General features: G+C 39.7%; 1 protein-coding gene across 2 annotated transcripts in view; it reads right to left on the reverse strand.

Annotated features, from left to right (window-relative positions):
• Positions 1–8,132: 8,132 nt before the first annotated feature.
• Positions 8,133–17,580, reverse strand: part of FIG4 (FIG4 phosphoinositide 5-phosphatase) — a 52,957-nt gene continuing 43,509 nt past the window's right edge. For both annotated transcript variants that reach the window (XM_030945343.1, XM_030945344.1), the window contains 2 exons: positions 15,845–15,934; positions 8,133–9,967 (listed from right to left, as the gene is read on the reverse strand). In XM_030945343.1, coding sequence (XP_030801203.1) covers positions 9,790–9,967; positions 15,845–15,934 — 268 coding nt within the window. In that variant the 3' untranslated portion in view covers positions 8,133–9,789. The remainder of the gene's footprint in view (positions 9,968–15,844; positions 15,935–17,580) is intronic.

The raw sequence follows: 17,580 nt of genomic DNA on the forward strand, positions 1-17,580 counted from the left end.
GATGGAGAACAGCAGGGAGATGTTAGGACAAACAAGTGTAAATATGTGAGTGAAAGCAAGTGAGTTGTTAACACCAGGCAGATGAGAAGAAGCCATGGTGAAAAAAGGAAGGGGAAAACAATTATACCACACTCCTGCTGGAATCTGAAAAACAAAAAAATCCCTAGACTTGGGGCTCCTGTGTCAGAGGATGTCAGGGAAACATATATTTCACACTCCCCTTGTGTTTAGTTGGTGCAGAAGGTCACACCTTGCAGCACTGTTGGTTGCTGTGTGGTCTGAAGCAATAAAGACCAGGGCCATGGACCCACTGACTTAGTGCTGGCCGTGGACCACCTGAACAGACTCTCAAAATTACAGTCTGAAAGTCAACAAAATTGTCAATTGTCAATTGAGGGAGAAGATGAGGCTTTCTTTCCCTGCCATGAAAGGCAGTGCCCACAGACACAGCACCAGGACTCTGGGCAATTGCTTTTGCTTCCTTCTGGTTCCCACATGGACTTTCTTCCCTGCCTACATCCCCACCTAGGAATGGAGGCTTTGGTATGTAGCCACTGTGCTCTGCCCAGATGAGCACAGAAATAATTTTCAGATGGCAAGGTAGGAAGAGAAGAAGAACAAAGTGGGAAAGCAAAGTGCACAGAAAACAATGACTGGAGAGCTGTGAGTCTGGCCAGGGAAGAGGCACTTCTTCTAAAAATACCTTTCTGATGGAAATTGATTTTATTGCTTGCATTTCCTAGGAAACTAAGTAAATGAAAGATAGGCTTTGTAATGCAGTCTTTCAGTTATTCTTGCCTAATATAGGTTGAAAACTACTTTTACTGCCAGCAAAAGGCACCTATAGTCTGCAGAATCTTCAGGGCGTCACTGGAATGATGTCCCTGGTTAAACTGTAACTTCACTGCTGTTAAACATAGTGCTGCTGTAAAGAGTGAGGAAAATACTGTGCATATACAGTATGGCCTAATTCTACCCATGTATCACAGGTTTTAGAAAGTTTTTATGCTTAAGTTCTAGGAATGTTTTTACATTTTAAGCCTGATGATATTCCCACAGAACTCAAAGCAGTATTCCCACAAAGCTCCACGTGAGAAAGACTTGCTACTAGATATCAGTGCCCTTACAGGTGAGTTTTTCCTGATGAGGCAGAGACCAAGCAATGTGTGCACTTTCCTTCTGCCATTGGGTTTCCAGAGTTAAAACTCCATCGCAGCCTTTGTAGCTGCAACCTCCCTTTGTGTTGGTGGCATTTGAAATGAAGAATGTTCTGCCCAGCCTGAAGAGAGAGCAACAGTTTTTAGGCACACTAAAGCAAGTAGGAAGTCTCCAAACCCCCCTTGAGGTTATTGGAAGACTGTCTGAAAGGGAGACCATGGAGTGCAGCATGCCAGCATGAACAAACTACAAAGCAGAGGAGGGAAAAGGGAAAGAGGGAGTGAAGAAGGGAGTGTGAGTGTGAGGAAGCTTAACAACCATGTTGGCAAGAAGCAGCCTGTCAGCAAAGAGGATGTTTACAGTCTCGGAGTCAGGATTCAAAGAGCAAGTGGCTGGCATGAGTCTGCACTACAGCCCCTTGAGGTAGGGTAAGGCTGAGAATAAAGAACACTGGGAGCAGTTCTCGGCATAGATGAGAACTGGAAACTTCCTGCTTGTGCTCCTGCTCCTGCAGTTGTTGAGTTAAAAACAAGACAATATGCAAAATGACCCTAAGCTGAGTGCAAATGAATGTTCTAAAATCACAGCTCTGAAAGGCATTGGCAATTTTTTTTTTAGTCAGTAACAAAAAAGGAACTGAGAAATAGAGAAATATTAATTACATACAAATATCAAAGCCATTAATTTCCTTATAGGGGTGCTGTGATTGCTCCATAATTAGAAGCTGAAAAACATGTTATGCTTATGAGGAGTGCAACTGTATCCTTCCCTGAGCTACAGCACTTACACTGAGGGTAAATATTTTTCAGGGGATTTACAGAGTAAGCTAATAATCAGCTCAATGTAAACAGTTCCTTTGAAAAAATTCATACTGTACCAAACACTTTGTAATATTGACAGTGCTTTAATGATATTTTTATTTTGCACTGAAAAACTTATGCTGTAACAGAAAATAAACAGTTCAGCTTTGGGGAATTCTGTGGGAAAAGTGATGCTCTTTCAAAATGCCTCCCCTTTCCTGCTGTGACCAAACACAAGCTGGCCCATCTCTGTTGCCTGTCCCTGTGTGCTGACACACAGCTGTGCAGAGATGCTCAGCCTGGAACATGTTCCAATCCTTGAGAATACAGGCAGGGTCTGGAAATGTTTTCCTGTCTGCAGCTCCCTGCATGAGCACAGCGGTGAAGAGCTGTTGGAGATTTCAGGGGGCAACAGGAGAGAACCGAGACAATTGTGAGAGGCAAGCCTTTGATAAAGGGGGGGAAAGAGACACTTGGTGCTTATGTCTCCTCAGGGTTTTTCTGAATAGCCTCTCCTCATAAGGAAGTGATGAAGTGGCCCTAGAAGGGTATTTTGGGACCGCACCCTCAACACTTGGACCTTGCTGCAATTTCAGTCAGTGACAAACTGTTGAAAGCATGGAAAGGATTTTAGCTGCCTTTATGAACTGCAACCTCTATTTCTACAAGCACAGCTAATAGCCAAATCACTGAAAAAGAAAAAAAATTAAAAGAAGGAAAATATCAGGGGATATAATCAGAGACATCTAGTTCCGAATCAGCCCAAATGTGCAGTCCAGAAAAATCAATGAAGGAACAAACTTATGCCTAGAAGAAGAATTAGCAAGAAACACATCCTTGACTAAACTTTTCTGCTTCACATTTGCAACTGTAGACCTGGAAGGTGAAGAGATGTTTTGTGATTGCTCAGAGCAGGAATTGTGACCCTGTGCTCAGACCCATGCTACTGAAGATGTGCAGAAGGATCAATAAAATCAACAGTGGCAACGATATGCAGAATGAAAACAGGCCAAATCCCGTGTATTTAAGTTGTAAGAAAAGAAATCTAAAGGGGACATCTGCAAAAACAACTAACCAATGCAGTATTTGTGCTACCACTGTATGCTCTGCATTAATGAATAGGAGTATAATAATTCACCAACATCTAATAAATGGGTGAGATCAGGGGTGATGATTAAAACAGACCAACAGGTTCAGTGATCTGGGGTCTTAGTCCTGAACATCCAAAGACTTAATACTGAACATCCAAAAGCAGAATACATGAGGTAGATGAGAGTCAGGTAGTATTCATATGGCAGATGAGTGAAGTTTCCAAATTGTGACCAATTACTTCTGACCAAAAAGGCAGGTAATTCATCTTCAGGTAAATGACACTTTCCTGAGCTTCAGGCAGAGTGAAGCTCTCTCAGAAACTTCCCCAAATGGTTTTTGCTCAGCAGGCTGCAGTGCAAGCACTATCCGAAACCAGCATTTGACGGGAAAGCATTTATTGAGTGGGAAGTGGATAATTCTGTGGAGTCCCTAATGGTATAAATGTTACTGGAGAAGACATTCCATAACATAATGTTCATCAGAGATTCAAGCCAAGGCAGCAGATGGAGAACATGCTGTCAGCAGGCAGAGGAGAAGCAGAGCTAAGCTTTGTGAGTCCTGGGGGGAGTTGAGGAAAGCTGGTCCCTGCATGAGGCTCCTGACATAGGCAGAGAGGTCACAGCAATGGAGACAGACAAAATCCTCTTTTGTTCAAAGCCAGTGATGATTGACAAGCTTCTCTAACCCTGAGCAGCCTGTTCTCTGGCCTGGCTGGTGAGTCAGAAGTCCTGCCTACCCTTGACAACACAGGGAAGCCCTGAGGTGGCACACGCCCTTGTTTTAGAGAAGCACTGTACCAGAGGAGTACCTAGCTGTGTCTGGAGCAGATGAGACAGAGGCTAAAGCCATAAAATCCTTTTGTAAGGGACCCTATAATGTAGATGTTTACTTATCTCACAGCTCTGCCAGGTTTTATAAAGGCTACTGAGGGACTCCTCTAATTTTAGTTTTTCAAGTGCAGGTGTTTTGGCTAAGCCATTTTTGTATGTACCCCCAAGGAGGCACAATGGGGAGGAATAAACTCCTGCAGAGGGGTAACTTCTTGTCCCCCAGGAGAGGTGATCTGACTGGAAGCCCTCCTCTCTGTTTACAGCCTACCTGGCTTTGATGCCACTGCCACCAGGTAAGGGGGAATTCAATCAGATGGTGCTACAAACCAGCCTACACCTCCAGAGCGCTGCTCCATAGGTTTTGTACAACACTTAGCAGGATGTGCCTGCTAGGTCAAAATCTGATCCCCTATGAAGTGTGTCCAGGACACAGCCCCCTCTCCTACCACACCCCAGAAGAGGAAAGCAGTGAGATGAGACTGAAGCCTTGGGGGAAGCCTTGTGTGCATGACTTGGTTACAACAGCATGTCCTGAGGACATTGCACAGGGCCAGCTGGGGACACTTGTTAATGAGAATCCTGGTGCACAGAGAATGAGAAATGTGACCTTTGGAAATTCAAATCAGGCTTAGCACATGTGTCTTCCAAATGACTGCTGTGACTCTCATCAGGGCTCATGTGGATATGGGCTATGTCTCAATGGCAGGCTTGCCGCTTGTTTTCCACGTGCTGTGCCCCAGCCTCCTCCCTGCCACTGTAGCACAAGCCCCCTGCTCCACGTGTCCCTGGGCATGTTGGGCTGTGCTCTCACACCGAGCTGGGCTCTGTGACTCCGGGAGCTCTGGCTCCGCAGCCTCAACCTGCCCACCCGGCCAGCAACGTGAGAGAGTGCTCTGCCTGTGCCCAGGTGCGTGCACAGCTCTTCTGCACTTCCTAGCAACTGAACGGCAGCCTCCCTGCCAATCCACTCTTCCCTGTGCATCAGCTTGCTTATTCAAATAGACCTCACTGGTGTCCAACCCTCTCTTTTCACCCAGACAGCTCCAGCTCTTCCCTAATTTGCCCTTTTTTCTTTCCCCTTGCCTCACTGAGATACATTTCAGCTCTTGCTCACTCCTGGTATCAAGCCCACTGTAAAGGACGGTGATTTATGTGGAAAGAAGGGAGACCAGAAGGACAAACACCTAAACACCTCCCGTAGGACTTACTGCAGAAAGGTTATCAGAGCATCTGGGGAAAAGGATTTTCTACCAGGTAACTGGTCTCTTTCTTAAAATCCCGCCTCTCTTAGGAAAAGTTTTACTGAGTGATCCCTCTCTTGCTAAGAAGGGAGTTCATGAGCCTACAAAATACCCTTGCAAGCTGTGGAGGAGAAAAATTGAAAAAAATCCCTCAAAATATAGTATAGAACCTCAAACCAGCATCAGGTTTTATAGCTTAGACTTGTGAGCATCTGAGTCAATTATCCAATAGTCTGATCTGGGGAAAACCCAGGAAGAGGGTGGCACAGGGTATTTAATTTTATTGTGGGAGAAGTTATTGAGGAAGTTCTGGCCTGTGGAGAATGTCTCCATGCACGGTTTAAGTTTGATTGAGAGCCAAAATCTTACCACTTTCTTTAGTTTCTTCTTTTATTTTCTCCTCTTTGCATAATCCACATTGTATTTCCAGGGAAGAAGGTAGAAAATCAGTCAAGTTAACAAAAGTTACATTGTCTCATTGATGGCAACTCGGAATACATCAGTAATAAAACAAGCAAGACAGTGTATTACAACTACAGAGTTTTGCTTCAAGAAGTGAAAACTCCAAAAGGAGGAGATGGATATAGTGGGAAAACTACAACTTGTGGCATAGTTACATGTGAGAAAAAGGATTCTGAACCATAGATGCTGAAAAAATCAAACACACTACCAAAAAATCAGAAGAAAAAGAAGGCAAATAAACAGAAGATAACCCCTATGAAAAAAAAAAAAAAGGAAACAGTACCTCAGCTGTCAGGGAATACAAAATTAACAGACCTATTTTAGGGCCACATCTGAATCTCTCTGGAAATGAGAGGTGGCTATTGCAATGACTGAAAACCAGACTGGGCTTTAGTGCTGGCAGCACAACTCACCTAGAATGGGGAAATGCAAATGGAGCATCAGAGATGGTTCATACCATGCTCTTGGCTGTCCTACCTTGACTACACTATCTCTCTATGCTACAAAGATGAATGTATTTTAAAAAAAGGAATATAAATCTTCTAGTCAAACCTTGGGTCATGCAAAGAGCATGTCTTTCTGGAGAAGCAATACATAGGTTATTATTTAACGAAACACTATTTAATATATTATGCTAAACATCATTTTTCATGCCTTTTCTCAGCACTCTCTTGATTGGTTCCAGTGGACAGATCAGCAGCTGCAATGTTTTTTTTGTAGCAGGTAGATTCAAGAACTCCAGAGGGGACTACTGATTATCAATATTTGCAAGGGTTGTAATTTCAATGTATGATGTTTTATTATTAATAGTTTGTAACTTTATGCACCAGTTTCACATTACTTCTGAATCACCACCAAAAGTGACAACTTTAATTAGGTTTTTAAATATATACAAGACTGAGGGAGGTATCTGGAAGCCAAGCACAATGTGTTTCTCCCTATCAGCCTCTAGGCAATCACTTGGATTGAATCTACACCAGCAAATGGAACACTCCTGTGTACATACCTCAGTTTTACCCTCAGTGAACTGGACTTGTTCATGTAATTACTGATAGGGTGAAACCACTATGGAGAATGAAATGATCTCCTGAGTGAAGCTGGTATTTCCTCTGACTGTACAACATGACTATTTGACAGGACATATGCTTTGGAGTTCATACAAGTGAAGCCTGTGAAAGCCAAGAGAACCTTCCTGGATGATGCAGAAAAATCTCAGAAAGTCAGTAACAAAACAAAGAGCTACCACAAGTGTCACCCCAGAATTACACTCAGATCTTTTGCTTCTTCCTCCTGGCAGCTGTGTGAACATTGAAAGGTCCTGTTTCAGGACCACAGATAAGTCCCTCTGGAAAATGAGAGGAAGAGAACAAAGTCAGTGGGTTTTGCAAGTGGACACAGGACTCACAAGGAGGGGAAACTACCAATGAAAATTGTGGAAAAGAACTGCAACTGCAGTCACAGCACAAAGCTTAAGCTGTTGGACTGGCATCAAAATCCATTGGCACAGAAATGACCAAATCAGTCCTAATTTGATATCTGTGCTTCCTGATTCCACAGGAAAAGAACGAAAAATCATTATTTTCCAGGTGTACATTTTGGGATAGTATTGCAATGTAACCTTTAAACACACTGAAACAACCTAAACATATTGTGGAGGAAAAATCAACATATTTCTCAAATATTTCTTTTGTCCATATGGTTTAAAGAGTGAAGAAGAACACCATGTTACTCTTCAGAACCAACACAGCCCACTCTTTTCATGTTTATTCTTATTTTACACACTTTTTCTTTTGCTTCTGAAAGGGAAAATATATCTCAAATCTATTGAGAACTTCTAACACTTTTGAGAACTGAACCTTATTATCACAAGAATGGGATAAAGTAGATGGATGCAGAGGCAGCATCTTGGGTGTCCTTTATCCAGCTGAATTTGTTAGATGGGTTATTGAGTGTACTCCTATTTTAAATAATCATTTATGTGCATTAGGCAGCAGATCCACTCAGACTGTTGAGTTTACTCAGGGTTAAGCTGGGAGTCCTGCTTTGTGCATTGGACTCTTTTTTTTCTTTAAACAATCCTATTGAAAATTGACATTGGCACTTGGAAGCATTCTGAACAGCTGCTAAGAGCACACTGATGGTAGATCACACAAGCTATCACTGAGCTGTCCTTCAGCTCTCAGATCTGTAAAGCAATCTCCTTTAATCCTTTTCTTTGAGGAGTGTCTGAACTGCTGAGGGCTGAACATATTTTCTTCTAGAGCTACAGATTCATTACTATCCCTAAATTTTGCAACAACATCATTTGTTGCTGAAAAGGGAGTTTCATCTTCTGAGTTATCTGTGGGTAAGTGGTGCACTGTCAAGGGTAACTTTTATGAATTACCAGTATCTATCAACAACAAAAGTAAGGTCTTTGACAGTCTAGAAACCATTCCTTGCAACAGTTTAAGTGCAGTAAGGAAAGTGTGTGCTTGTCTCACTAAGACATGAACTCCAGCTCTACTTATTTTCAAAGCAAGCATTTATTCCTTCTAATTATTTTCATATTGGGCAAAAGAATTCAGTGTATTTTATTTTTCCAGAGGAAAAAAACATTGACAATTGTAATGAAGTATAATCTAAAGTAACAATTCACTCTTGCATCTCCTAAAATACAACCATTTGGCTCAAAACAATTAGCAAAAGAGAATGGACACTAAAATGCTTTGGTAACTCAAAGTACCATGCTCTCATTGACTGCATGCAAGTCTTTCCCTGAGACACACAAACTTGTATCACAAGAAATCTTTTTTTCCCTTTACCCACTGCGTCTTTTCTTATATTGAATTACTGACAGAGGTGCAACTCAGTGCATTAAATATTCAAAGATATGCAAACATGTTTGCAGTGAGCAGCCACAAATCTACAGTAGCTGCCTGAAAGGCAATTTACTGTGAACACAAACATGTTCTCTACATCTGTTACATGCAGTTGGCTGCATCCCTAAAGCAGTTATTCTGCTATTCCAGAAAATTCTGAAACATGGTCTGTACAAGCCTGTGGAACAAAATGTTCTGTCAAGAATGCTGCTGATACTGTCAGTATTCCTCAAGGCAAAGGGCTACAGAGTGTTGGGAATTTTTGCTTGCAATTACAAATAGCAGGCTTCCTCCCTTCCTTTTTATTTTAATTTGAAAAATATTTTGTTCACAAGCCGAAAAGAACCTATTTAGACATTTGCTCCCTCTTTACCTCTTACCCAGCACAGGACATGATGTTCAGTCTTGCCTAACCCAGCTCCTGCTTCCTCTTGCATGATCACTCCAGCTGATCCAGTCACTTTCCCTGGAGGCTCCAGGCTTGAACCTCAAGGCATCTCACAGGAGCACAAACACAGGGATGGGAAGGGTATGCTTCAAAAGGATAATGCATGTCATACAGAAAAGTGACAGGATAGTCTGGCACTCTCCAGGTGTCCAAACCCAGTAATGTGAAGAGCATTCCCTCATTTGCTGATGCAGTCATTATGGGGTTCTCCTCAGACTTGTACTAGAAACCTGTGATAATTAGTCACAGGCCATCTTCACCCTGCAGCATGTGGCACAGATTCTGCAGCTACCAGCACCAGTGACATTAGTTTTGACACATATTAGGGTTACAAAGTTTATTGGTGTTGATGCAAATTTTGATTTTGACATAAGCCATATATTTTTCACTTTTGCCTAAGAAAGCAGAAAACTGCAAGCAGTCATTCTAGCACTTTGCTAAAAACCGCAAGAAATATTCTGCTGTAAAAGAAGACTGTCTTCTGTCAGGGAAGAAAGAGGAAGAAAACTATTCTCTTCTGATTCTTGTGTACAAATCACTTCAGTTTTATTAGCAAACATAACAATGTAAGAAATTAATATAAAAAAGTTAAAGATGCCATATTTTCTTTGCCACAAATTGCTACATACTCTCTAGTGACTCTGGGTGCTCTGATTATTCACTTAGTGTCTTAAGACACACTTTCAGCTAAAAAGATATTTAATAACCTTTTAAATCAGATATTAACCCACCTTTCCCCCTAAAGCACAATACATAAATGGATAACAGTAAAGAACAATAAATAGAAAAGTTAGTAACAAATTCATTACTGCAAAAGAACAAAACTAGATTTCCTTTCTAAAATTATTTTTGTGACTTATCAGTCCAGTGGATTTGGCAGGAGAATCCAGCTTGGATTTACATGTATCTGTTTCGAATGTACTCTCTGTACATGAGGAAGTCATCTCTTCCCAGGGGCTGCATGTTTCCTCTTCCAGCCTGAATGTGTGCATGGAAAATCTCTATTGATTTCCTATCAGCTCTTGGAGGCTGGACTTCGTAAATATTGTCTTGAGAAAAGGAGGAGATGGGTATTCTGGAAAAAAAACAAACATGCAGAATATTTGGAGCTTTAGGTAAAAATTTTCCACACAGAGAGAGGAGTATTTATTTTCCTTGAAATATACAGAAGAGTCAATGAGAGGGCAAGTTCCCAGTAGATAATTCATTTACCTAGATTTTTATCACTACTGCAGACCTGGTAAGACCCAGCTTTGCAAGTAGGGTAATTAGGTAAGTTGTCATTAATCCCATTACAGAATACCTTCTCACTTCCCTTTGCCCTGCCCTCATTTCTTCATCCTTCCTCAGATCTGCTACGGTCAGTAAGTACCCCAGCTAAAGTAGATCTGTGCCATGCACGACAGCAGATAAAAGAAAGACTTCATTGAGCTTCCACTTAGTAGCAATTATGACAAGTGATTATACTCTGAGCCAACGCAGAGAAAGGATTAATTAGGTAAGAAACTTCCATCTAATTATCAGGAAGCAGACAATTTATTATAAGCAACAGCACTCAGATATTTTATGAAAATATTTTTAAAATCTTCTTCATCCAACAAATAACATATTTGAATCCTAATAGGCATATTTTTGGGCTCAAAGCTTCTCAGGGAAGAAAGTAAAGTGGCAACTTACTGTCAAAGCTCACTATTTCATAAAGCAAACATCAACCTGCCCAAATGCAATGAAGATTCAGATATTAGCATCATTGCCATATTCTACAGAAGCCACAGTCATGACTCACTACCTGTGTGCTTTTTCAAGAGACAAGAAAGTTATTTTTATGCATAGAATATCTTCTTCTGAAGGTGAAAAAACAAGTAAGAACTAGAACATTTGAGCAAAGGGAAAGCCCTTCTATAAATAAAATGCCCTAATAAACTCCTTCTTGCATTATGGGCACAAACTAATGTTTGACACTGTTTCTAAATGAGGATCTCCATTAAAACTGTCAAAAACCTCTTGTTCCCTCATTTTACAGCCTTTTATTTTAGTAAAATATATTGTATTTTGGATGTTTCATCACGTGACAGCTCATTAGTCTTAAAAAATTACTGCAGCGTGTCACGTAGGGTATACTGCGCCTATATTCCAGTACAACTGGAATATGGTATATAAAGCAAAAAGGCTTCCAGATTAAAGTAATACTTTTCAATTTTGTATTTCAACTTTGCATAGCCATACATTCATTTGATTATTCTTTGATTGCAATGATAGAATTACTTATACAAGCATAGTATTCAACTTGAGACAATAAAATCACTAGTCCCCTACAGAGTTTGGCTGCATACTCTAAAACTTTTTTTTTCCTCAACAATGTGATAGTTTCTTCTTATTATCACTTCTAATTTATTTAAAGTGGGTGTTTTCAGAACTGGTAAAAAACCTTAGCCTAGATGCTTTAAAAGTAGATTGTTTTTCAAAGCATCCATAGTTTCTGCAGTACTTACTCAACCAGTGTAAAGCATCCATGCTGAGACTCTAGCAATGGCATTAGACACTAGCACACCGTACTAACTTATCAGTGTCACTATCTAACAACAAAGGTGTCACTTAATAAATATAACTGGTCTGTCTGGTCCACTAGCAAATGGGCAATTAAGTAAAAAACAAAACAGAGCCATTACACTAAATTGATGCCTTCTCTATTTATTGATTGGTTTCTAAAGATACGACATTTCTGAAGCACTAATGACTCAAAATTCTTTCCTTAGGTACAATGGAAGCTGGGCAGCAAAGTCCATTTAATTTTGAGCATTTAATAACCAAATCTCAATTTTCCTCCTACTTGCATCAATATGATAAAAATATATTGAAAGAACCACATGTTCATGAGTGCCAACTTTGATTAATAACCCTGTATTAAGCTGTAACTATTTGTAGAGTGCTTGTATTATCCAGTCATTTAATTAAGTTATTTCTCTAACATATTCATGTAAAAATCTATTTTACTTAATAAGTTTAATATCTTACAATAGTCATGAAGGAGAGCATGTTATTTATGACTTGGCTATCAGGTTTCCCTAGACACCCGTAGCTTTATGGCCTCCCAGTGAAAATTCTGTAGACAGGAACATAAGCTTTATGTCATGAAGGACAGCACCCCTGACATGCAATTTTCAATTATTTTCATCCCACTTATGAGCAGGCTTCCTGGTGTTATGGTTTCACCAAGAGTATCACTGTGTCCACAGTAAAAGATACAGTTAAAACCGTCAGTTACAATGAAGAAGTTCCATATTTCCAAGGAAAAGTTCATGGTGATGTAGATTAGCTCTCAGACACATAGCAGTCACCAGAAAGCCACTGCATTTGTTTCAACATTAATTAGTTCTCCTCAAGTCTCTGTATACCCAAAAAAGTAAACAAAATCTACTTTTTCACCTTGTTTGAATCCTAAGCAAACATCCATGAAGATGATCAGAGGGCTAGAGTACCTCTCCTATGAAGACAGACTGACAGAGTTGGGGTTGTTCAGCACAGAGATGAGGAGGCTCCAGGGAGACCTTGTCTCACCTTCCAGTGCCTAAAGGGGGCTGCAAGAGAGCTGCAGAGGGACTTTTTTAAAGGGCATGAAGTGATGGCCCAAGGGGGAATGGCTTTAAACTGAAAGAAGACAGGTTAAACTTAAGCAGTAGGAGGAAATCCTTCACTGTGAGGGCAGGGAGGCACTGGAACAGTGTTGCATTGCATCTGGGTGTTCCCTCCTACACCTGGTTCGGTGGCTGTCCCATGGGTGGTCCCTCCCCATTGGCATCCCATTGGCCACGGTCCTCTTTCCCCGCCCCCTCTCCCCTGGACAAAACCCCATAGCAGGCGGTCTGGGGTCTCTTTCTTCACCTGGGTGGCTGTACCATCTCATGTCCTGTCTCAAGCTAATAAACGGATACCTACACCCACGCGGAGGAAGAGCGCTCCTTGTCTTTTGTCCTTCGTCTATGCTGGTTCCGTGCTGGGCTTGGATTCGTGCTGGCCGGATTGGATTCGTATAAGCCCAGAAACCCACGGAACACAGCAGAACAGGTCACCCAGGGAAGTTGTGTTTGCCCCATCCTTGGCAGTGTTCAAGGCCAGGCTGGATGGGGCTCTGAGCAACCTGGTCTAGTGGAAACTCCCTACTCATGGCAGGGGGTTGGAGAACTGGATGGTCTTTAAGAATCCTTCTAACCCAAAGCATTCTACAACCTGACCTGAAGCACAGCTTGGACCCTGATGTATGCACCAGCCACTCTTGGGAGGAGGATGTTTAAGCATGCCCACACTCTTCTTTTGTGCTACAGGGAATCAAAACACTCAATTCTCTTTTCAGGAGGGAATAAAGTTTCCTGTACTCCTAGATAAATGTATGAAGTACATTTGAAAAGGTTTTGAGAGTATATTTTTACAACAGTATTATTTATATCATACCAGAATGAATAGTAGGGAATTAGGGAATGAGGAACAGGTGCACTGTGTCAGCCAACAGTAATTACACTACAGTACTTAGAGTCTGTCTCCATACACATTATAATAGATTGTGCTAAAAGTAGTCCAGCTCTGTTTAGCTCTATTTAGCTCTAAGTAAAATTCCATCATTTTTTCTTTCATGGAATTTCTAAGAACAAAAAGAAGAACTTCAAAATCCTTCCACATCCTCCACTCAACTTCGGTATTATTTCACTGCATCACTTTGGTCCCCATTCAAGTTCCCATTTTTTATTTCTAGTCTATACTTAATAGTTTCTAAATTCAAGACAGAACCTTCTCTTCAGTATTTACACAATTCATATTTGAATTCAGAAATATCACTGCAGTGCCATTATAAAAATAAAAAAGAATTCTTCTTTTGTAATGGCTTCATGTATTTAATTAAAATGGTCAAGTGTTTAAAATTGTGAAATGTGGGGCTATTAAAAAAGATTTTCTTGAGAAGTGTGGAAAAGACAACTAACCTAAACTTAAATTACATCTCACTGCTGATATGAACCCAAAGTTTTAGACAGAGTACCTAATTTTACTATGAAAAGAACTAGGGTTTGATTGCATTTGTATCATATATGAAGCGACCACTTGAGAATTAAATTAGTCAGATTTATTTTTCAATTTAAAAGGCATCTAACATCAAATTAATAAAAGTTAGTATAATTTTTTAATTTCTTCAAGAGCTCCTTGAGAAACAAGTGCAAGCTGTGCCTCAGCTGCCCTTACTGAAAACCCTCCCTCTCTCCCTAATCTTGAGTACACTTATGTTCATGCTATTATATTTTTCAAAAATAAGTATTTTCCAAGGAAATTCCTGATTCGGAGCAGCAATTCAAACTCAGTAAGAGAAAGCTTCCTTGTTTCAGAGTTGAACAACGTGCCTTTTAAGCATGGCTACATTTGTGACTTTAACTAAAGAACAATCTGTCACCATCCTAACAGTATTTAAACATTTTTAATAAGTTACAGAACAAAGCCCAAAGAAAGTTTTTAAGCAGTCTAGGGATATACTGTAATAAAAAAGAAATCACCAGCTCTAAGATACTCTATTTCCTCTCTCATCTGCATAGAGGAACATGTTTGGCAGAACTGGCAAGGAGAGATGATCTACAGGACTTCAAGAGGAGGAGTGACAGGAGGCACAGATTTGTGTGCCCTACGACTTTCACACTTCTACTATTCAGAAACACATGGAAATTACATTTGGGAATAGAGAAAAATCTGACTATCCCAAACCCACCAGAATTCTGTGTAGAGACTCTCTTTAATGTGTTCATTTTACAGCAGCTCAGCATTGGGAAAAAAAAAATTACATTTAAAGGGGTAAGAAAGGAATTATTATCTCCTACACTGTCTTACATGCTGGAAGATTTTGCAATTACAAAAAAGAAATTGCCTTCATTCATAGCAAAATTATTCTTCCTCTTACAAAATATTTTCTTAATAAACATGTCCATTTAAAACATTCAGGCTTGCTCCCTCATATTGAAAAACAGTTTTACAGTTTGCCAATCTAATTTACTACTTTAATACCCATTATGCATGCTTTATTATAAAACTACAGGCTCATTTACCTACAAATGTGGTAAATCATCACTTTAAATGTAGGTAATACCAAGTGACTAAACACTGCTATTAGACAGTATTGTCTCATACACAGCATTACATCAGTTTCACATCATTCTTTCTCAGCCTAACTGAGACTCACCCAGTCTCTGTCCCTACTTAGGTATAAATGCTGTGTTTAAGGTTTCCTCACTTCACCACCACAGAGGGGTGGACAAGAGGCAGTGCAGGAAACAAAGTTGAGGCTTCTGTAAACCAAAGGATTGCAGAAAATCTCTTGCAGTTCTAAGAAGTGTCCATGCTGTTGGATAAAGGATTGTGTACCCCAGGGACAGAAGTAAATAAAATTCTGTCTTGCCTTGGTGAAAATTTAAGCTGCCTACACTACAGGAAGATGTCAATTGGGAGGGTAGTACTTGATCATCGAAATTGTAAGACCTGGTTCAACATTAGTATGACATTTGGATAATACCACGACCCTTTTTATACACTAGGACTAAGAAGATTCAAATGCAACTTTGAATGTTCTCTAGTGGAGTAAGCAACAAGAAATTGCCCTCTAAATTCAGTAGATTCAGCACTTTCTGTTAATTCAGGCTTGCTAAGACTTTTAAATAGAAACCCCTTGATACTACAAAAACTAAAAAAATAAAAAACAAGACTCCCCAAAAGAATACAAACAAAAACTAAACCCCCAAAAAACCCAAACCCTCAAAAAATCAAAAACCCAGTTCTTCATGCTATGCATTGAAACCTCTTATGCAGTAAAGAAAATGGAAGTGTGACTCTGAAGCAATTTAACATCAAATTTACCTGATCACTTTTCATATCTAATGAAAAAAGCAAAATCAGGCTAAAAGGAAAAAAGAGAAAGATTACTTACAAATTTATAACCTTATCCAAGGGGTGTTTTGAACAAAATTGCTGGCTGCCCTTGTCTTGTTTATGCTGACTTTGTCCCAGCTGAACAAACCTGTGAAAAGTAGTAGATAGAAGAATAAATCAAAGAAATAAAAGAATTATTCCACAAAAATCATCAAACAAAGAAAATGACACTAAGAAATGAGATTTTGAGTCATACTATGTAAATCACTGATCATGATGTACTTCTCCAGTGAACAAGAGAGATTTTTTAAAGTTCATAGAGGGTGCATGCATGAACTCAGAACCTCCTTTGAAATAAGATCTGCTTATCAATTGGTGTCACTCAGTATGTCACAGGAAGAAACAGGCCTCCCCTAAGAAACAGGCAGCCCTCTACAGTCAACTTCCTATATCTTTCTCAAAGCAATCAGTCAGAGAAATAGCCTATGGAAAAATCAGCAAAAGACACAAAGTCTCTCAAGTTTCAGATTTAAGTCAGTCCTCTGTTGAATTCAATCTAGTTTATTCATCTGAAATGCTGTTAGTCCAGATCTCTTATTTACAACCATAACCTTTTGGGACAATTTCTCCATCTCCAAATATTTGCTGGAAGACACTGCCAATGGAAAATACTGTCTTTTTTTTTTTTTTTTTCTTTTTCTTGGCAATGAAGTGGAACAAAATCTTCTGAAAAGTAGTTTATCACTAATCTTAGTCACCCAGAATAGGAGGAAAAGTCAGACAGTTTCAAATGTAAATATATGTAGCTATCTTGAACTCAATTTGATCACTCTCCAACACAGCTGTGCCACTGAAAAGACAAGTAAATGTCAGTTGTGATTTACTAGTTTAATTTTCTGAGGCAGAGTTTTTCTTAACAGTGAGCTTCCATTTAGCTTAAGAAGTCTTACAGGTCTACTTCAGGAATATTTACTACATTTTAACAAGCAACTATTACCAGTGCAAAACCAATAGCATGGAAGAGTGTACAGAAGTCAAATGAACAACATGTACCTAAGCAACTTATTGCAGTTTTTCTTTCTGCTCCATTCAGATTCTATACTGTAGAAACAAATGCCTCAGAGACAAGCAACATCACTTTGTTAAAGGAATAAATACTTACATTACTAAATAAGAGAATTTTAAGTGCAAATCAAAATTATTAAGATCTTCTACTGCAGGAGCCTGCTGTTGAAACCAACTTAAAAAAAAACCAAAGGCAAATCAATTGCATAAGTATTTTAATTAATGCTTCAAATTATTCAACATTTTGAAAATTACAAGACCTAAATGCACACAAGCAAGTTTCCTGAGGTCAGGAAGATACCACACACAGTTGATCTGCAGCATATAACCTCAAATTACTGGAGGGACTTCCTGTCCCTTCCAAATTCAACCAATCTGGTCTTCTGTGTTTTGATAAGAATTATCTCAGCCATCAGTGAAATCAGGCTGAATAGATCTGAATTACTTTTAATTTGCATTTGCAAATAGTCTTAATACAGATCAGTTGACATAAAGCAACTTAACCTGAATTACTTTGAATCTGTGAGACCCTCATCCTCATAATGAAAAAAACATGTAACATGTCCAGTGATGTCAAGCGAAGTCAGGATCTTACATCCCCACTTCCCTTATTACAGTAACAGAAAAAGGCTTGATGTGAGAACTGTCATCATACTGTGAAAGAAATTGCTGCTATTCTCAAGCGATGTACATTTTGCAAAGTATAGATTTTACTGACATCCTTTATTA

Source organism: Camarhynchus parvulus, chromosome 3 (assembly GCF_901933205.1).
Source record: "Camarhynchus parvulus chromosome 3, STF_HiC, whole genome shotgun sequence".
Taxonomy (NCBI): Eukaryota; Metazoa; Chordata; class Aves; order Passeriformes; family Thraupidae; genus Camarhynchus; species Camarhynchus parvulus.